Source organism: Rhinoraja longicauda, chromosome 19, assembly GCF_053455715.1.
Source record: "Rhinoraja longicauda isolate Sanriku21f chromosome 19, sRhiLon1.1, whole genome shotgun sequence".
Classification (NCBI taxonomy): domain Eukaryota; kingdom Metazoa; phylum Chordata; class Chondrichthyes; order Rajiformes; family Arhynchobatidae; genus Rhinoraja; species Rhinoraja longicauda.
In genome coordinates, this window is record NC_135971.1 from 3,061,301 (window position 1) to 3,083,288 (window position 21,988).

The 21,988-nt window shown below is 54.5% G+C and overlaps 2 protein-coding genes across 3 annotated transcripts in view; one reads left to right on the forward strand and one right to left on the reverse strand.

Annotated features, from left to right (window-relative positions):
- The window catches only part of LOC144603008 (zinc-binding protein A33-like), an 852,507-nt gene that overhangs the window by 327,059 nt on the left and 503,460 nt on the right, over window positions 1-21,988 (reverse strand).
- LOC144602999 (butyrophilin subfamily 3 member A3-like) overlaps window positions 436-21,988 on the forward strand; it is a 41,027-nt gene continuing 19,474 nt past the window's right edge. The window contains exons 1-5 of one of the 2 annotated variants that reach the window (XM_078416124.1): window positions 436-1,215; window positions 7,210-7,296; window positions 16,702-17,061; window positions 17,992-18,273; window positions 21,159-21,278. In XM_078416124.1, the coding sequence (XP_078272250.1) occupies window positions 7,227-7,296; window positions 16,702-17,061; window positions 17,992-18,273; window positions 21,159-21,278 (832 nt within the window). In that variant the 5' untranslated portion in view covers window positions 436-1,215; window positions 7,210-7,226. The remainder of the gene's footprint in view (window positions 1,216-7,209; window positions 7,297-16,701; window positions 17,062-17,991; window positions 18,274-21,158; window positions 21,279-21,988) is intronic. The other variant, XM_078416123.1, reaches the window with a different exon arrangement.

The following is a 21,988-nucleotide window of genomic DNA, read 5'->3' on the forward strand; positions in this document are numbered from 1 at the left end:
TAGCTCTCTCTCTCTCTCTGCTCTCCCTCCCTCCCTCTCTCCTCTCTCTCTCTCCTCTCTCTCTAGCTCTGCCTCCCTCTCTCTCTAGCTCTGCCTCTCTCTCTAGCTCTGCCTCCCTCTCTCTCTAGCTCTGCCTCTCTCTAGCTCTCTCTCTCTGCTCTCCCTCCCTCCTCTCTCTCTCTCTCTCTCTCTCTAGCACTGCCTCTCTCTCTAGCACTGCCTCTCTCTCTCTCTCTCTCTCTCCCTCCCTCCCTCTCTCCCTCCCTCCCTCTCTGCTCTCTCTCTCTCTGTCTCTCTCTCTCTCCCTCCCTCTCTGCCCTCTCTCTCTCTCTCTCCCTCCCTCCCTCCCTCTCCCCTCCCTCCCTCTCTGCTCTCTCTCTAGCACTGCCTCTCTCTAGTCACCTGCCTCTCGCTCTCTAGCACTGCCTCTCTCTAGTCACTGCCTCTCTCTCTCTAGCACTGCCTCTCTCTAGTCACTGCCTCTCTCTCTCTAGCACTGCCTCTCTCTAGTCACTGCCTCTCTCTAGCTCTGCCTCTCTCTCTGCCTCTCTCTCTCTCTCTCTCTCTGCCTCTCTCTGCCTCTCTCTACTCTCTCTACTCTCTCTCTCTAGCCCTGCCTCTCTCTCTCTCTAGCCCTGCCTCTCTCTAGCCCTGCCTCTCTCTAGCTCTCTCTCTCTCTCTCTCTCTCTCTGCTCTCTCTAGCCCTGCCTCTCTCTAGCTCTGCCTCTCTCTCTCTCTGCTCTCTCTCTAGTCACTGCCTCTCTCTAGCTCTGCCTCTCTCTCTCTCTGCTCTCTCTCTAGTCCCTGCCTCTCTCTAGCTCTGCCTCTCTCTCTCTCTGCTCTCTCTCTAGTCCCTGCCTCTCTCTAGCTCTGCCTCTCTCTCTCTCTGCTCTCTCTCCCTCTCTCTCTCTCTCTAGCCCTGCCTCTCTCTAGCTCTGCCTCTCTAGCTCTGCCTCTCTCTCTCTCTGCTCTCTCTCTCTCTCTCTCTCTCTAGCTCTCTCTCTCTCTCTCTCCCTCCCTCTCTCTCTCTCTCCCCTCCCTCCCTCTCTGCTCTCTCTAGTCACTGCCTCTCTCTATCTCTGCCTCTCTCTCTCTCTGCAGTTTCAGGCGGATGTTGATGGGGTGAAAGTGAAAGTTAAACCCGACATTGTGCGTGTGTTTGCCGGCCGCGCCTTTGCTCGGGTCCCCCCCCCCCACCCCCCGGGGGGCTGTCAGGTACGGTAATGGGGGTACGGTAATGGGGGGCGCGGCGCGGTGGGCTAGTATGGGGGGCGCGGGCCGAACGGAACCCCCAGCGGAACCTGGTAGAGGGGTGGGGACGCGACGGGAGAGGTTTCGGAGCCTCGACCCGACCCGACCCGACCCTGAGAAACATAGAAACACAGACAACGGGTGCAGGAGGAGGCCATTCGGCCCTTCCAGCCTGTACGCGCCGCCATTCAATGTGATCATGGCTGGTCATTCTCAATCAGTACCCCGTTCCTGCCTTCTCCCCGTACCCTGTAGGCAAAGTCCAGTCTCTCTCTCAATCCCTCTCCCTCCCCCTTTCCCTCTCCCTCCTCTATGCCTCTCCCCCCTCTCTTTCTCTCTCCCCCCTCTCTTTCCCTCTCCCCCTCTCTTTCCCTCCCCCCCCTCTCTTTCTCTCTCCCTCTTCTCCCCTCCCTCCCCCTTTCCCTCTCTCCCTCCCCTCCTCCCCTTTCCCTCTCCCCCCCTCTCTTTCACTCTCCCTCTTCTCCCCTCCCTCCCCTCCCCCCTCTCTCTCCCTCCCCCCCTTTCTCTCCCCCATCTCTCTCTCCCCCCCCTCCTCCCCGTTCCCTCTCCCCCTCTCTTTCTCTCTCCCTCTCCCCTCCCCCTCTTTCTCTCTCCCTCTTCTCCCCTCCCTCCCCTTTCCCTCCCCTCCCCCTCTCCCCCCCCTCTTTCTCTCTCCCTCCCTCCCCTCCCCCTCTTTCTCTCTCCCTCTTCTCCCCTCCCTCCCCCTTTCCCTCCCCTCCTCCCATTTCCCTCTCCCCCCCTCCCTTTCTCTCTCCCTCTTCTCCCCTCCCTCCCCTCCCCCTCTCTCTCCTCCCCCCCTTTCTCTCCCCCCCTCTCTCTCCCCATCTCTCTCTCCCCCCCCTCACTCCCCCCCTCTCTCTCCCCATCTCTCTCTCCCCCCCCTCACTCCCCCCCTCTCTCTCCCCCCCTCTCTCTCCTCCCCCTCTCTCTCTCCCCTCCCCCTCTTTCTCTCCCCCATCTCTCTCCCACCTGAGGCAGAGAATTCCACACCTTCACCACTCTCTGACTGAAAAAGTTCTTCCTCATCTCCGTTCTAAATGGCCGACCCCCTTATTCTTAAACTGTGTTGGCCCCTTGTTCTGGACACCCCCAACATTGGGAACATGTTTCCTGCCTCTAATGTGTCCAATCCCCTAATTATCTTATACGTTTCAATAAGATCCCCCCTCATCCTTCTAAATTCCAGTGTATACAAGCCCAATCGCTCCAGCCTTTCAACATACGACAGTCCCGCCATTCCGGGAATTAACCTAGTGAACCTACGCTGCACGCCCTCAATAGCAAGAATATCCTTCCTCAAATTTGGAGTCCAAAACTGCACACAGTACTCCAGGTGCGGTCTCACTAGGGCCCTGTACAACTGCAGAAGGACCTCTTTGCTCCTATACTCAACTCCTCTTGTTATGAAGACCCACATCCCATTGGCTTTCTTCGCTGCCTGCTGTACCTGCATGCTTCCTTTCAGTGACTGATGCACTAGGACACCCAGATCTCGTTGAACTCCCCCTCTTCCTAACTTGACACCATTCAGATAATAATCTGCCGACAATCTGGGCTTGTATACACTGGGATTTAGAAGGATGAGGGGGGATCTTATTGAAACATATAAGATAATTAGGGGATTGGACACGTTAGAGGCAGGAAACATGTTCCCAATGTTGGGGGAGTCCAGAACAAGGGGCCAGTTTAAGAATAAGGGGTCGGCCATTTAGAACGGAGATGAGGAAGAACTTTTTCAGTCAGAGAGTGGTGAAGGTGTGGAATTCTCTGCCTCAGAAGGCAGTGGAGGCCAGTTCGTTGGATGCTTTCAAGAGAGAGCTGGATAGAGCTCTTAAGGATAGCGGAGTGAGGGGGTATGGGGAGAAGGCAGGAACGGGGTACTGATTGAGAGTGATCAGCCATGATCGCATTGAATGGCGGTGCGTACAGGCTCGAAGGGCTGAATGGCCTCCTCCTGCACCTATTGTCTATTGTCTATTGTCTTTCTATTCTTACTTCCAAAGTGAATGACCTCACACTTATCTACATTAAACTGCATCTGCCATGTATCCGCCCACTCACACAACCTGTCCAAGTCACCCTGCAGCCTTATTGCATCTTCCACACAATTCACACTACCCCCCAGCTTAGTATCATCTGCAAATTTGCTAATGGTACTTTTAATCCCTTCGTCTAAGTCATTAATGTATATCGTAAATAGCTGGGGTCCCAGCACCGAACCTTGCGGTACCCCACTGGTCACTGCCTGCCATTCCGAAAGAGACCCATTTATCCCCACTCTTTGCTTTCTGTCTGTCAACCAATTTTCTATCCATGTCAGTACCCTACCCCCAATACCATGTGCTCTAATTTTGCCCACTAATCTCCTATGTGGGACCTTGTCGAAGGCTTTCTGAAAGTCGAGGTACACCACATCCACTGACTCTCCCCTGTCAATTTTCCTAGTTACATCCTCAAAAAATTCCAGTAGATTTGTCAAGCATGATTTCCCCTTCGTAAATCCATGCTGACTCGGAATGATCCCGTTACTGCTATCCAAATGCTCAGCAATTTCGTCTTTTATAATTGACTCCAGCATCTTCCCCACCACTGATGTCAGACTAACTGGTCTATAATTACCCGTTTTCTCTCTCCCTCCTTTCTTAAAAAGTGGGATAACATTTGCTATCCTCCAATCCACAGGAACTGATCCTGAATCTATAGAACATTGAAAAATGATCTCCAATGCTTCCACTATTTCTAGAGCCACCTCCTTAAGTACCCTGGGATGCAGACCATCAGGCCCTGGGGATTTATCAGCCTTCAGTCCCATAAGTCTACCCAAAACCATTTCCTGCCTAATGTGGATTTCCTTCAGTTCCTCCATCCCCCTAGGTTCTCCGGCCCCTAGAACATTTGGGAGATTGTGTGTATCTTCCTCAGTGAAGACAGATCCAAAGTAACGGTTTAACTCGTCTGCCATTTCTTTGTTCCCCATAATAAATTCCCCTGCTTCTGTCTTCAAGGGACCCACATTTGCCTTGACTATTTTTTTCCTCTTCACGTACCTAAAAAAACTTTTGCTATCCTCCTTTATATTATTGGCTAGTTTACCCTCGTACCTCATCTTTTCTCCCCGTATTGCCTTTTTAGTTAACTTTTGTTGCTCTTTAAAAGAGTCCCAACCCTTAGAAACATAGAAAATAGGGGCAGGAGGAGGCCATTCGGCCCTTCGAGCCTGTATGCGCCTTCGAGCTGATCATCCAACTCAATGGCCTCCTCCCGCACCTATTGTCTAATGTCTATAACAGCACGCAAAATACATCTGCACAGGTACATGGATGGGAGAGGTTTAGGATATGGGTCGAAAACATAGAAACATGGAAAAATAGGTGCAGGAGGAGGCCATTCGGCCCTTCGAGCCTGTACGCGCCGCCATTCAATGTGACCATGGCTGATCATCCACAATCAGTACCCCGTTCCTGCCTTCTCCCCGTACCCCCTAATTCCTTTGGCCCTAAGATCTAAATCTAACTCTCTCTTGAAAACATCCAGTGAATTGGCCTCCACTGCCCTCTGTGGCAGAGAATTCCACAGATTCACAACTCTCCGACTGAAAAAACTCTCTGGGTGGAGAGGGGTCTCGACCCGAAACGTCGCCCCCTGACTCCGCTATCCTTAAGAGCTCTATCCAGCTCTCTCTTGAATGCATTCAGAGAATTGGCCTCCACTGCCTTCTGAGGCAGAGAATTCCACAGATTCACAACTCTCTGACTGAAAAAGCTTATCCTCATCTCCGTTCTAAATGGCCGACCCCTTATTCTTAAACTGTGTGGCCCCTGTTTCTGGACTCCCCCCAACATTGGGAACATGTTTCCTGCCTCTAACGTGTCCAGCCCCTTAATAATCTTATACGTTTCGATAAGATCCCCTCTCATCCTTCTAAATTCCAGTGTATACAAGCCTAGTCGCTCCAGTCTTTCAACATACGACAGTCCCGCCATTCCGGGAATTAACCTAGTAAACCTACGCTGCACGCCCTCAATAGCAAGAATATCCTTCCTCAAATTTGGAGACCAAAACTGCACACAGTACTCCAGGTGCGGTCTCACTAGGGCCCTGTACAACTGCAGAAGGACCTCTTTGCTCCTATACTCAACTCCTCTTGTTATGAAGGCCAACATTTCATTGGCTTTCTTCACTGCCTGCTGTACCTGCATGCTTCCTTTCAGTGACTGATGCACTAGGACACCCAGATCTCGTCGTACGTCCCCTGTTCCTAACTTGACACCATTCAGATAATAATCTGCCTTCCTATTCTTACTTCCAATGTGGATAACCTCACACTTATCTACATTAAACTGCATCTGCCATGCATCCGCCCACTCACACAACCTGTCCAAGTCACCCTGCAACCTCATAGCATCTTCCTCACAGTTCACACTGCCACCCAGCTTTGTATCATCTGCAAATTTGCTAATGGTACTTTTAAACCCTTCATCCAAGTCATCAATGTATATTGTAAATAGCTGCGGTCCCAGCACCGAGCCTTGCGGTACCCCACTAGTTTAATCAAGTTTTTAACTAATCTTACTTTGTCTTTTTACACTCTCAATTTTACATTTTACATTTTTTAATGTAACTGAACTGTGTAAGCTGGTAACAGCCTATGTCTTTATTGTTTTAAATGGTATTTTTCTTTAGACATGTGTTTATTTTATGTGGAATGCACTTTGGGCTGTATTTAATTACATGAGAAGTGCTCTATAAATAAAGTTTATCATTGATATTGGCCTTACCTGTTCTTGATGGGTCCATTGAACTTTGCATTATATTCAGAGGGCGTTCCTATAAGGGGCAATAGACAATAGTCAATAGGTGCAGGAGGAGGCCATTCGGCCCTTCGAGCCTGTACGCACCGCCATTCAATGTGATCATGGCTGATCATTCTCAATCAGTACCCCGTTCCTGCCCTCTCCCCATACCCCCTGACTCCGCTATCCTTAAGAGCTCTATCCAGCTCTCTCTTGAATGCATTCAGAGAATTGGCCTCCACTGCCTTTTGACTGCATTCACAACTCTCTGACTGAAAAAGTTTTTCCTCATCTCCGTTCTAAATGGCCGACCCCTTATTCTTAAACTGTGTGGCCCCTGGTTCTGGACTCCCCCAACATTGGGAACACGTTTCCTGCCTCTAACGTGTCCAACCCCTTAATAATCTTATACCTTTCGATAAGATCCCCTCTCATCCTTCTAAATTCCAGTGTATACAAGCCTAGTCGCTCCAGTCTTTCAACATATGACAGTCCCGCCATTCCGGGAATTAACCTAGTAAACCTACGCTGCACGCCCTCAATAGCAAGAATATCCTTCCTCAAATTTGGAGACCAAAACTGCACACAGTACTCCAGGTGCGGTCTCACTAGGGCCCTGTACAACTGCAGAAGGACCTCTTTGCTCCTATACTCAACTCCTCTTGTTATGAAGGCCAACATTCCACTGGCTTTCTTCACTGCCTGCTGTACCTGCATGCTTCCTTTCAGTGACTGATGCACTAGGACACCCAGATCTCGTCGTACGTCCCCTTTTCCTAACTTGACACCGTTCAGATAATGCTCTGCCTTCCTATTCTTACCACCAAAGTGGACAACCTCACACTTATCCACATTAAACTGCATCTGCCATGCATCCACCTACTCACACAACCTGTCCAAGTCACCCTGCAACCTCATAGCATCTTCCTCACACAGTTCACACTGCCACCCAGCTTTGTGTCATCTGCAAATTTGCTAATGGTACTTTGCTCCTAATCCTCCACCCCAGGCCCCCCGATGGAGAGGGGCAGAGTTCCTGCTTAGAGGGACACTCGCTTGCAGTGATGGAGGGCCAAGATGCAGCCACACTCTGATAACCGATGTGTCTCCATTTTACTCTCTGATGAATACGCTCTTGTTGCAGGCAGCTGGTGAAGAGGCATGGACTGGCAGACGATGTATTGGGCTGTGAATCTGATCCTGTGCCAGGCAGTCCACCTCGCCTGTGCTGGTGAGTGTGCGCATCTGTGTCGACCTCTCAGTTGATCACCTCCTCCGCACCCCCCTCTCCTCTCCTCTCCTCTCCTCGCCCGGCCATCTTGTGTCGTAGTGGCGCCTCCTGCAGCCCACTTGGAGGCATTACCCCGGCCCACCCTCCAACCTGTCCTTGCTCCTCGTGTCCGCCTTCTCCGGCCTCCCGCCCCCGCCGACCGACCAGCCTCCGAGCCCCATCTACACTAGTCCCACCTGCCCACACCGACCATCATGCCCCATCTACACTAGTCCCACACCGACCAACATGCCCCATCTACACTAGTCCCACACCGACCATCATGCCCCATCTACACTAGTCCCACACCGACCATCATGCCCCATCTACACTAGTCCCACACCGACCAACATGCCCCATCTACACTAGTCCCACCCGCTCACACCAACCAACATGCCCCATCTACACTAGTCCCACCTGCCCACGCCGACCAACATGCCCCATCTACACTAGTCCCACCTGCCCACGCCGACCAACATGCCCCATCTACACTAGTCCCACCTGCCCACACCGACCAACATGCCCCATCTACACTAGTCCCACCTGCCCACACCGACCAACATGCCCCATCTATACTAGTCCCACCTGCCCACACCGGCCAACATGCCCCATCTACACTAGTCCCACCTGCCCACACCGACCAACATGCCCCATCTACACTAGTCCCACCTGCCCACACTGACCAACATGCCCCATCTACACTAGTCCCACCTGCCCACACCGGCCAACATGCCCCATCTACACTAGTCCCACCTGCCCACACCGGCCAACATGCCCCATCTACACTAGTCCCACCTGCCCACACCGGCCAACATGCCCCATCTACACTAGTCCCACCTGCCCACACCGACCAATATGCCCCATTTACACCAGTCCCACCTGCCCACACCGGCCAACATGCCCCATCTACACTAGTCCCACCTGCCCACACCGGCCAACATGCCCCATCTACACTAGTCCCACCTGCCCACACCGGCCAACATGCCCCATCTACACTAGTCCCACCTGCCCACACCGGCCAACATGCCCCATCTACACTAGTCCCACCTGCCCACACCGTCCAACATGCCCCATCTACACTAGTCCCACCTGCCCACACCGGCCAACATGCCCCATCTACACTAGTCCCACCTGCCTGCGCTTGGCCCATATCCCTCCAAACCTGTCCTATCCATGCACCTGTCTAACTGTTTCTTAAATGTTGGGATAGTCCCAGCCTCAACTACCTCCTCCGGCAGCTCGTTCCATACACCCACCACCCTCTGTGTGGAAAAGTTACCCCTCAGATTCCTATTAAATCTTTTCCCCTTCACCTTAAGCCCATGTCCTCTGGTCCTCGATTCCCCGACTCTGGACAAGAGACTCTCTGTGCATCTACCTGGTCTATTCTTCCAAACAGATGAGATATCTGGAACAAATGCTGGCAGGTGGGACTAGCGTAGCTGGGACATAGAAACATAGAAAGTAGGTGCAGGAGTAGGCCATTCTGCCCTTCGAGCCTGTACGCACCGCCATTCAATATGATCATGGCTGATCATCCAGCTCAGTATCCCGTACCTGCCTTCTCTCCATACCCCCTGATCCCTTTAGCCACAAGGGCCACATCTAACTCCCTCTTAAATATAGCCAATGAACTGGCCTCAACTACCTTCTGTGGCAGAGACTTCCACAGACTCACCACTCTCTGTGTGAAGAAATGTTTTCTCATCTCGGTCCTAAAAGACTTCCCCCTTATCCTTAAGCTGTGACCCCTGGTTCTGGACTCCCCCAACATCGGGAACAATCTTCCCGCATCTAGCCTCTCCAACCCCTTAAGAATTTTATATGTTTCTATAAGATCCCCCCTCAGTCTTCTAAATCCCAGCGAGTACAAGCCCAGTCTATCCAGTCTTTCCTCATGTGAAAGTCCCGCCATCCCAGGGATCAATCTAGTGAACCTTCTCTGTACTCCCTCTAAGGCAAGAACGTCTTTCCTCAGGTTAGGAGACCAAAACTGCACACAATACTCCAGGTGCGGTCTCACCAATGCCCTGTACAACTGCAGCAGAACCTCCCTGCTCCTATACTCAAATCCTCTTGCTATGAATGCCAACATACCATTCGCTTTCTTCACTGCCTGCTGCACCTGCATGCCTACTTTCAATGACTGGTGCACCACGACACCCAGGTCACGTTGCATCTCCCCTTCTCCCAATCGGTCACCATTCAGGTAATACTCTGCTTTCCTGTTCTTGCCGCCAAAGTGGATAACCTCACATTTATCCACATTATATTGCATCTGCCATGCATTTGCCCACTCGCCTAATCTATCCAAGTCACTCTGCAGCCTCCTAGCATCCTCCTCACAGCTAACACTGCCACCCAGCTTCGTGTCATCCGCAAACTTGGAGATGTTGCATTCAATTCCCTCGTCCAAATCATTAATATACACTGTAAATAACTGGGGTCCCAGCACTGAGCCTTGCGGTACCCCACTAGTCACTGCCTGCCATTCCGAAAAGGACCCGTTTATTCCTACTCTTTGCTTCCTGTCCGCCAACCAATTCTCTATCCACCTCAACACTGAACCCTCAATACCGTGTGCTTTAAGTTTGTCCACCAATCTCCTGTGTGGGACCTTGTCGAAGGCCTTCTGAAAGTCCAGATATAACACATCGACTGGTTCTCCCTTATCCACTCGACTAGTTACATCCTCGAAACATTCTATAAGATTCGTCAGACATGATTTGCCTTTGGTAAATCCATGCTGACTTTGTCCGATGATTTCACCACTTTCCAAATGTGATGCTATCACATCTTTAATAACTGACTCTAGCATTTTCCCCACTACCGATGTTAGGCTAACTGGTCTATAATTCCCCGTTTTCTCTCTCCCTCCCTTTTTAAAAAGTGGGGTTACATTAGCTACCCTCCAGTCCTCAGGAACTACTCCAGAATCTAAAGAGTTTTGAAAAGTTATCACTAATGCATCCACTATTTCTGAGGCTACTTCCTTAAGCACTCTGGGATGCAGCCTATCTGGCCCTGGGGATTTATCTGCCTTTAATCCATTTAATTTACCTAACACCACTTCCCGACTAACCTGGATTTCCCTCAGTTCCTGCATCTCATTAGACCACCGGTCCCCCGCTATTTCCGGCAGGCGGTTTATGTCTTCCTTAGTGAAGACAGAACCAAAGTATTTGTTCAATTGGTCTGCCATCTCCTTGTTCCCTATGATCAATTCACCTGTTTCCGACTGCAAGGGACCTACATTTGCCTTAACTAATCTTTTTCTCTTGACATATCTATAAAAGCGTTTGCAGTCTGTTTCTATGTTCCTTGCCAGTTTTCCCTCATAGTCTATTTTCCCTTTCCTAATTAAGCCCTTTGTCCTCCTCTGCTGGACTCTGAATTTCTCCCAGTCCTCTGGTATGATACTTTTTTTCTGGCTAATCTGTATGCTTCATCTTTTGTTTTAATACTATCCTTGATTTCCCTTGTTAGCCACGGATGCACTACCTTTCCTGGTTTGTTCTTTTGCCAAAGTGGGATGAACACTTGTTGTAGTTCATCCATGCGACCTTTAAATGCCTTCCATTGCATGTCCACCGTCAACCCTTTCAGCATCAATCGCCAGTCTATCTTGGACAATTCACGCCTCATACCCTCAAAGTTACCTTTCTTTAAGTTCAGAACACTTGTTTCTGTATCGACTTTGTCACTCTCCATCCTAATGAAGAACTCTACCATATTATGATCACTCTTGCCCAAGGGGCCTCGCACAACAAGACTGCTAACTAACCCTTCATTACTCAATACCCAGTCTAGAATGGCCTGTTCTATCGTTGGTTCCTCGACATGTTGGTTTAGAAAACCATCTCTCAAACATTCCAAGAAATCCTCTTCCTCAGCACCCCTGCCAGTTTGGTTCACCCAATCTATATGTAGATTGAAGTCACCCATTATAACTGCTGCACCTTTAGTGCACGCATTTCTAATTTCCTGCTTGATGCCATCCCCAACCTCCCTACTGCTGTTAGGTGGCCTGTACACAACTCCCACTAGCGTTTTCTGCCCCTTAGTGTTTCGTAGCTCTACCCATATCGATTCCACTATCCTCCAAGCTAATGTCCTTCCTTTCCACTGCTTTAATCTCCTCTCTAACCAGTAACGCTACCCCACCTCCTTTTCCTTTCTGTCTATTCCGCCTGAATATAGAATATCCCTGGATGTTGAGCTCCCAGCCTTGGTCATCCTGGAGCCATGTCTCCGTAATCCCAACTATATCATAATCATTAATAACTATCTCCACATTTAATTCATCCACCTTATTACGTATACTCCTTGCATTGAGACACAAAGCCTTCAGGCTTGTTTTTACAACTCTCTTACCCCTTATACGATTATGTTGAAAAGTGGCCCTTTTTGATTTTTGCCCTGGATTTGTCTGCCTACCACTTTTACTTTTCACCATGCTACCTGTTGCTTCTACCCTCATTTTACACCCCTCTGTCTCTCTGCTCCAGCTCCCATCCCCCTGCCACATTAGTTTAAATCCTCCCCGACAGCACTAGCAAACACTCCCCCTAGGACATTGGTTCCATTCCAGCTCAGGTGCAGACCGTCCTGTTTGTACTGGTCCCACCTCTCCCAGAACTGGTTCCAATGTCCTAAAACATTGAATCCCTCCCCCTTGCACCATTTTTCAAGCCACGTATTCATCTGAAATATCCTCCTATTCCTACTCTGACTAGCACGCGGCACTGGTAGTAATCCAGAGATTATTACCTTTGAGGTCCTGCTTTTTAGTTTATCTCCTAGCTCTCTAAATTCACCTTGTAGGACCTCATCCCGTTTTTTACCCAAATCGTTGGTGCCAACGTGCACCACGACAACTGGCTGCTCACCCTCCCCCTTCAGAATGTCCTGCAGCCGCTCAGAGATATCCCTGACCCTTGCACCAGGGAGGCAACATACCATCCTGGAGTCTCGTTTGCGGCCGCAGAAACGCCTATCTATTCCCCTTACAATTGAATCCCCTGTCACTATAGCCCTTCCACTCTTTTTCCTCCCCTCTTTTGCCGCAGAGCCACCCACGGTGCCATGAACTTGGCTGCTGCTGCCTTCCCCTAACCCTAACTCACCGAACCCTGAACTCACTGAACCCTTAACTCGCTGAACCCTGAACTCACTGAACCCTGAACTCACTGAACCCTGAACTCACTGAACCCTGAACTCACGGAACCCTTAACTCACCGAACCCTTAACTCACCGAACCCTTAACTCACTGAACCCTGAACTCACCGAACCCTGAACTCACCGAACCCTTAACTCACTGAACCCTGAACTCACCGAACCCTTAACTCACCGAACCCTTAACTCACCGAACCTGAACTCACCGAACCCTGAACTCACTGAACCCTGAACTCACTGAACCCTGAACTCACCGAACCCTGAACTCACCGAACCCTGAACTCACTGAACCCTTAACTCACTGAACCCTGAACTCACTGAACCCTGAACTCACCGAACCCTGAACTCACCGAACCCTGAACTCACTGAACCCATAACTCACTGAACCCTGAACTCACTGAACCCTGAACTCACTGAACCCTTAACTCACTGAACCCTTAACTCACTGAACCCTGAACTCACCGAACCCTTAACTCACCGAACCCTTAACTCACTGAACCCTTAGCTCACCGAACCCTTAACTTCCTGAACCCTGAACTCACTGAACCCTGAACTCACTGAACCCTGAACTCACCGAACCCTTAACTAAAAGTATGAATAAAAAGCAGAATTACAACGCCCAATCAGCTGCTTCCTCTAGTCCGCTTCCACCAATCAGCGGCTTCCTCTAGTCCGCTTCCACCAATCAGCGGCTTCCTCTAGTCCGCTTCCACCAATCAGCGGCTTCCTCTAGTCCGCTTCCACCAATCAGCTGCTTCCTCCAGAACACTTCTTTTAGTGTGTGGGAACGTTTTTACCTCCAACCGCCACCAACCGCCTCCAACCGCCTCCAACCGCCTCCAACCGCCACCAACCGCCTCCAACCGCCTCCAACCGCCACCAACCGCCACCAACCGCCTCCAACCGCCTCCAACCGCCACCAACCTCCGCCACCAACCGCCTCCAACTGCCACCAACCGCCACCAACCGCCTCCAACCGCCACCAACCGCCACCAACCGCCACCAACCGCCACCAACCGCCACCAACCGCCACCAACCTCCGCCACCAACCGCCTCCAACTGCCACCAACCGCCACCAACCGCCACCAACCGCCTCCAACCGCCACCAACCGCCACCAACCGCCTCCAACCGCCACCAACCGCCTCCAACCGCCACCAACCGCCTCCAACCGCCTCCAACCGCCACCAACCGCCACCAACCGCCTCCAACCGCCACCAACCTCCGCCACCAACCGCCTCCAACCACCACTAGCCTCCAACTGCCTCCAACCTCCGCCTCCAACCGCCACCAACCGCCTCCAACCGCCACCAACCGCCTCCAACCGCCACCAACCGCCTCCAACCGCCACCAACCGCCTCCAACCGCCACCAACCGCCACCAACCGCCTCCAACCGCCACCAACCGCCACCAACCGCCACCAACCGCCTCCAACCGCCTCCAACCGCCACCAACCGCCACCAACCGCCACCAACCGCCACCAAACGCCACCAACCGCCACCAACCGCCACCAACCGCCTCCAACCGCCACCAACCGCCACCAACCGCCTCCAACCGCCACCAACCGCCTCCAACCACCACCAGCCTCCAACTGCCTCCAACCTCCGCCTCCAACCGCCTCCAACCGCCACCAACCGCCTCCAACCGCCACCAACCTCCGCCTCCAACCACCACCAACCTCCGCCTCCAACCGCCTCCAACCGCCTCCAACCGCCACCAACCGCCTCCAACCGCCTCCAACCGCCACCAACCGCCTCCAACCGCCACCAACCTCCGCCTCCAACCGCCACCAACCTCCGCCACCAACCGCCTCCAACTGCCACCAACCGCCACCAACCGCCTCCAACCGCCACCAACCGCCACCAACCGCCTCCAACCGCCACCAACCGCCACCAACCGCCACCAACCGCCACCAACCTCCGCCACCAACCGCCTCCAACTGCCACCAACCGCCTCCAACCGCCACCAACCGCCACCAACCGCCTCCAACCGCCACCAACCGCCACCAACCGCCTCCAACCGCCACCAACCGCCTCCAACCGCCACCAACCGCCTCCAACCGCCACCAACCGCCTCCAACCGCCTCCAACCGCCACCAACCGCCACCAACCGCCACCAACCGCCTCCAACCGCCACCAACCTCCGCCACCAACCGCCTCCAACCACCACCAGCCTCCAACTGCCTCCAACCTCCGCCTCCAACCGCCACCAACCGCCTCCAACCGCCTCCAACCGCCACCAACCGCCTCCAACCGCCACCAACCGCCTCCAACCGCCACCAACCGCCACCAACCGCCTCCAACCGCCACCAACCGCCACCAACCGCCTCCAACCGCCACCAACCGCCACCAACCGCCTCCAACCGCCACCAACCGCCACCAACCGCCACCAACCGCCACCAAACGCCACCAACCGCCACCAACCGCCTCCAACCGCCACCAACCGCCACCAACCGCCACCAACCGCCACCAACCGCCTCCAACCACCACCAGCCTCCAACTGCCTCCAACCTCCGCCTCCAACCGCCACCAACCGCCTCCAACCGCCACCAACCTCCGCCTCCAACCACCACCAACCTCCGCCTCCAACCGCCTCCAACCGCCTCCAACCGCCACCAACCGCCTCCAACCGCCACCAACCGCCTCCAACCGCCACCAACCGCCTCCAACCGCCACCAACCGCCTCCAACCGCCACCAACCTCCGCCTCCAACCGCCACCAACCTCCGCCACCAACCGCCTCCAACCGCCACCAACCGCCTCCAACCGCCACCAACCGCCACCAACCGCCTCCAACCGCCACCAACCGCCACCAACCGCCACCAACCGCCTCCAACCGCCTACCAACCGCCACCAACCGCCTCCAACCGCCTCCAACCGCCACCAACCGCCTCCAACCGCCACCAACCGCCACCAACCGCCACCAACCGCCACCAACCGCCTCCAACCGCCTCCAACAGCCACCAACCTCCGCCACCAACCGCCTCCAACCACCACCAGCCTCCAACTGCCTCCAACCTCCGCCTCCAACCGCCACCAACCGCCTCCAACCGCCACCAACCGCCTCCAACCGCCTCCAACCGCCTCCAACCGCCACCAACCGCCACCAACCGCCACCAACCGCCACCAACCGCCTCCAACCGCCACCAACCGCCACCAACCGCCTCCAACCGCCTCCAACCGCCACCAACCGCCACCAACCGCCTCTGGGCCTCTGGGTGAACAAAGCCCCGCGCTGGGTTTTTAAACCTACCGCCCGGACGCTGCTCCAACCGCCTCCAACCGCCTCCAACCGCTTATGGGCCCCTGTACAACTGCAGAAGGACCTCTTTGCTCCTATACTCAACTCCTCTTGTTATGAAGGCCAACGTGCCATTGGCTTTCTTCACTGCCTGCTGTACCTGCATGCTTCCTTTCAGTGACTGATGCACTAGGACACCCAGATCTCGTTGTACGTCCCCTGTTCCTAACTTGACACCATTCAGATAATACTCTGCCTTTCTATTCTTACCACCAAAGTGAATGACCTCACACTTATCCACATTAAACTGCATCTGCCATGCATCCGCCCACTTTGCTCACCTTGGTTCACTAGGTTAATTCCCGGAATGGCGGGACTGTCGTATGTTGAAAGACTGGAGCGATTGGGCTTGTATACACTGGAATTTAGACGGATGAGGGGGGATCTTATTGAAACATATAAGATTATTAAGGGGTTGGACACGTTAGAGGCAGGAAACATGTTCCCAATGTTGGGGGAGTCCAGAACCAGGGGCCACAGTTTAAGAATAAGGGGTCGGCCATTTAGAACGGAGATGAGGAAGAACTTTTTCAGTCAGAGAGCGGTGAAGGTGTGGAATTCTCTGCCTCAGAAGGCAGTGGAGGCCAGTTCGTTGGATGCTTTCAAGAGAGAGCTGGATAGAGCTCTTAAGGATAGCGGAGTGAGGGGGTATGGGGAGAAGGCAGGAACGGGGTACTGATTGAGAGTGATCAGCCATGATCGCATTGGATGGCGGTGCGTACAGGTTCGAAGGGCTGAATGGCCTCCTCCTGCACCTGTTGTCTATTGTCAATTGTCACTCACACAACCTGTCCAAGTCGCCCTGCAACCTCATAGCGTCTTCCTCACACAGTTCACGCTGCCACCCAGCTTTGTATCATCCGCAAATTTGCTAATGTGCCTTTGCCATTGCAGCCACGCCGGTGTTCAAGGTGACCGGGCCTCAGTCGCCGATGGTGGCCATGGTGGGCGGTGTTGCGGTCTTGGAGTGCCAGCTGATTCCGGAGAGGCTGTTGCCGGAGATGGAGATCCGGTGGCTGCGCAGTGACGCCCGGGTGCACACTGTGGTCCACCTGTACCGCAAGGGCGATGCGGTCAAGGAAGACCAGGACCCGGCCTACCGCGGCCGCACCCAGCTCTACCGGGACCAGCTGACCATTGGCAACGTCTCCCTGCGGCTGTCCGCCGTGCGCCTGTCTGACGAGGGGGACTACCTGTGTATGGTGGAGCACGAGAGGGTGATCGAACAGGCCGCCGTGCCACTGAAGGTCACCAGTGAGTTGCCACGCGATCCTGCCCCGCTCCCCATCCTCCACCCCACCATCCCACCGCCCCGCCATCCTGCCCCCACCTACCCTCACCCCACCTCACCCCATGATCCTGCCCCCTCCCCTCCCCCACGATCCCCACCACCCTGCCCCCACCCATCCTCCCACCATCCCCAACACCCCGCGATCCTGCCCCCACCTACCCTCACCCCACCTCACCCCATGATCCTGCCCCCTCCCCTCCCCCACGATCCCCACCGCCCAGCCCCCACCCATCCTCCCACCATCCCCAACACCCCGCGATCCTGCCCCCACCTACCCTCACCCCATGATCCTGCCCCCTCCCCTCCCCCACGATCCCCACCGCCCAGCCCCCACCCATCCTCCCACCATCCCCAACACCCCGCGATCCTGCCCCCACCTACCCTCACCCCACCTCACCCCATGATCCTGCCCCCTCCCCTCCCCCACGATCCCCACCGCCCAGCCCCCACCCATCCTCCCACCATCCCCAACACCCCGCGATCCTGCCCCCACCTACCCTCACCCCATGATCCTGCCCCCTCCCCTCCCCCACGATCCCCACCGCCCAGCCCCCACCCATCCTCCCACCATCCCCAACACCCCGCGATCCTGCCCCCACCTACCCTCACCCCATGATCCTGGCCCCTCCCCTAAACTCCACCTTCCCCACCGCCCAGCCCCCTTCCCTCCTCCCCTCACCCCCCATCACCCCCTGCGATCCTGCCCCCACCCATCCTCACCCCACTACCCCATGATCATGCCCCACCCCATCCTCACCCCCCACCACCCCGTGATCCTGCCCCCCTCCCATCCTCATCCTACCACCTCACCCCATGATCCTGCCCCTCCCCTGGCTCGAAGGGCCGAATGGCCTCCTCCTGCACCTGTTGTCTGTTGTCTCGCTTGCCCGCAGGTTTGGGTGTTCGGCCTGTTCTCCGGCTGGAGGGTTACCAGGACGACGGTATCCGGGTGCTGTGCAACTCCTCCGGGTGGTTCCCCCTCCCCTCTCTGCTGTGGACGGTGGCGGGGGGCAAGGACGGGCTGAAGGGCTCCGGGGCGCTGACGTCCAAGGATGACGCCGGCTTCTACCGTATCTCCAGCTCGGTGGAGGTGACGCGGGGGCTGGCGGACCTGCGCTGTCAGGTGCGAGCTCCACTGCTGGATCAACCCCAGGAATCTCGGATCGACATCCCAGGTCAGTACTCCACATCCGCCAGGCCCGGGCATTGGGGCAAGGCCGGCATCAGTGACGTTGTTAATGATTTGGACGAGGGAACTGAATGCAACATCTCCAGGTTTGCGGATGACACATAGAAACATAGAAAATAGGTGCAGGAGTAGGCAGGTGGGACTAGTGTAGATGGGGCATGTTGGCCGGTGTGGGCAGGTGGGACTAGTGTAGATGGGGCATGTTGGCCGGTGTGGGCAGGTGGGACTAGTGTAGATGGGGCATGTTGGCCGGTGTGGGCAGGTGGGACTAGTGTAGATGGGGCATATTGGTCGGTGTGGGCAGGTGGGACTAGTGTAGATGGGGCATGTCGGTCAGTGTGGGCAGGTGGGACTAGTGTAGATGGGGCATGTCGGTCGGTGTGGGCAGGTGGGACTAGTGTAGATGGGGCATGTTGGTCAGTGTGGGCAGGTGGGACTAGTGTAGATGGGGCATGTCGGTCGGTGTGGGCAGGTGGGACTAGTGTAGATGGGGCATGTTGGTTGGTGTGGGCAGGTGGGACTAGTGTAGATGGGGCATGTTGGTCGGTGTGGGCAGGTGGGACTAGTGTAGATGGGGCATGTTGGTCGGTGTGGGCAGGTGGGACTAGTGTAGATGGGGCATGTTGGTCAGTGTGGGCAGGTGGGACTAGTGTAGATGGGGCATGTCGGTCGGTGTGGGCAGGTGGGACTAGTGTAGATGGGGCATGTTGGTTGGTGTGGGCAGGTGGGACTAGTGTAGATGGGGCATGTTGGTCGGTGTGGGCAGGTGGGACTAGTGTAGATGGGGCATGTTGGCCGGTGTGGGCAGGTGGGACTAGTGTAGATGGGGCATGTTGGCCGGTGTGGGCAGGTGGGACTAGTGTAGATGGGGCATGTTGGTCGGTGTGGGCAGGTGGGACTAGTGTAGATGGGGCATGTTGGTTGGTGTGGGCAGGTGGGACTAGTGTAGATGGGGCATGTTGGTCGGTGTGGGCAGGTGGGACTAGTGTAGATGGGGCATGTTGGCCGGTATGGGCAGGTGGGACTAGTGTAGATGGGGCATGTTGGTTGGTGTGGGCAGGTGGGACTAGTGTAGATGGGGCATGTTGGTCGGTGTGGGCAGGTGGGACTAGTGTAGATGGGGCATGTTGGTGGGTGTGGGCAGGTGGGACTAGTGTAGATGGGGCATGTTGGTCGGTGTGGGCAGGTGGGACTAGTGTAGATGGGGCATGTTGGTCGGTGTGGGCAGGTGGGACTAGTGTAGATGGGGCATGTTGGTCGGTGTGGGCAGGTGGGACTAGTGTAGATGGGGCATGTTGGTCGGTGTGGGCAGGTGGGACTAGTGTAGATGGGGCATGTTGGTCGGTGTGGGCAGGTGGGACTAGTGTAGATGGGGCATGTTGGTTGGTGTGGGCAGGTGGGACTAGTGTAGATGGGGCATGTTGGCCGGTGTGGGCAGGTGGGACTAGTGTAGATGGGGCATGTTGGTCGGTGTGGGCAGGTGGGACTAGTGTAGATGGGGCATGTTGGCCGGTGTGGGCAGGTGGGACTAGTGTAGATGGGGCATGTTGGTCGGTGTGGGCAGGTGGGACTAGTGTAGATGGAGCATGTTGGTCGGTGTGGGCTGGTGGGACTAGTGTAGATGGGGCATGTTGGTTGGTGTGGGCAGGTGGGACTAGTGTAGATGGGGCATGTTGGTCGGTGTGGGCAAAGGTGGGACTAGTGTAGATGGGGCATGTTGGCCGGTGTGGGCAGGTGGGACTAGTGTAGATGGGGCATGTTGGCCGGTGTGGGCAGGTGCAGGAGTAGGCCATTCGGCCCTTCGAGCCTGTACGCACCGCCATTCAATATGATCATGGCTGATCATCCCACTCAGTATCCCGTACCTGCCTTCTCTCCATACCCCCTGATCCCTTTAGCCACAAGGGCCACATCTAACTCCCTCTTAAATATAGCCAATGAACTGGCCTCAACTACCTTCTGTGGCAGAGAATTCCACAGATTCACCACTCTCTGTGTGAAGAAATGTTTTCTCATCTCGGTCCTAAAAGACTTCCCCCTTATCCTTAAACTGTGACCCCTTGTTCTGGACTTCCCCAACATCGGGAACAATCTTCCCGCATCTAGCCTGTCCAACCCCTTAAGAATTTTATATGTTTCTATAAGATCCCCCCTCAATCTTCTAAATTCCAGCGAGTACAAGCCGAGTCTATCCAGTCTTTCTTCATATGAAAGTCCTGCCATCCCAGGGATCAATCTGGTGAACCTTCTCTGTACTCCCTCTATGGCAAGAACGTCTTTCCTCAGATTAGGAGACCAAAACTGTACGCAATACTCCAGGTGCGGTCTCACCAAGGCCCTGTACAACTGCAGCAGGACCTCCCTGCTCCTATACTCAAATCCCCTCGCTATGAATGCCAACATACCATTGGCTTTCTTCACTGCCTGCTGCACCTGCACGCTTGCTTTCAATGACTGGTGCACCATGACACCCAGGTCTCGTTGCATCTCCCATTCTCCCAATCGGTCACCATTCAGGTAATACTCTGCTTTCCTGTTCTTGCCACCAAAGTGGATAACCTCACATTTATCCACATTATATTGCATCTGCCATGCATTTGCCCACTCGCCTAATCTATCCAAGTCACTCTGCAGCCTCCTAGCGTCCTCCTCACAGCTAACACTGCCACCCAGCTTCGTGTCATCCGCAAACTTAGAGATGTTGCATTCAATTCCCTCGTCCAAATCATTAATAACGGTGGTGGGGGGGGGGGGGTGGGGGTGGGGGGGGGTGACGGTGGGGGGTGTGGGTGGGGGGGTGGGGGTGGGGGGAGGGGAGAGGGGGCAGGCGTTTGAGGTAACACTAATTTCTCTTCATCCCTCTGTCCGCAGATGAATTCTTCCCCAGGGTTTCCAAGTATTTCACTGCTTTCATAGTGTTCCTGGTCATTCTGATCTTGCTGATGTCCACGGCCATCTTTTATTACTGCTGGAAGCGGAATAAAGCCAAGGGTAGGTTGGGAAGGGGGCAGATTTTGGTCCCCGTATCTGAGGAAGGACGTGCTGGCTCTGGAGAGGGTCCAGAGGAGGTTTACGAGAACGATCCCAGGAACGTGTGGGTTAACGTACGATGAGCCTTTGTCCGCACTGGGCTCGCTGGAGTTTAGAAGAATGAGAGGGGGGGACCCTCATTGAAACTTCACTCAATAGTGAGCGTCCTGGATAGAGGGAGTACAGAGGAGCAAAGAGGTCCTTCTGCAGTTGTACAAGGCCCTAGTGAGACCGCACCTGGAGTACTGTGTGCAGTTTTGGTCTCCAAATTTGAGGAAGGATATTCTTGCTATTGAGGGCGTGCAGCGTAGGTTAATTCCCGGAATGGCGGGACTGTCATATGTTGAAAGACTGGAGCGACTAGGCTTGTATACACTGGAATTTAGAAGGATGAGAGGAGATCTTATCGAAACGTATAAGATTATTAAGGGGTTGGACACGTTAGAGGCAGGAAACATGTTCCCAATGTTGGGGGAGTCCAGAACCAGGGGCCACACAGTTTAAGAATAAGGGGTAGGCCATTTAGAACTGAGATGAGGAAAAACTATTTCTGGGCCTGCACTCACTGGAGTTTAGAAGAATGAAGAGGGGACCTCATTGAAACGTACAGACTAGTGAGCGGCCTGGATAGAGTGGATGTGGAGAGGATGTTCCCACTAGTGGGAGAGTCT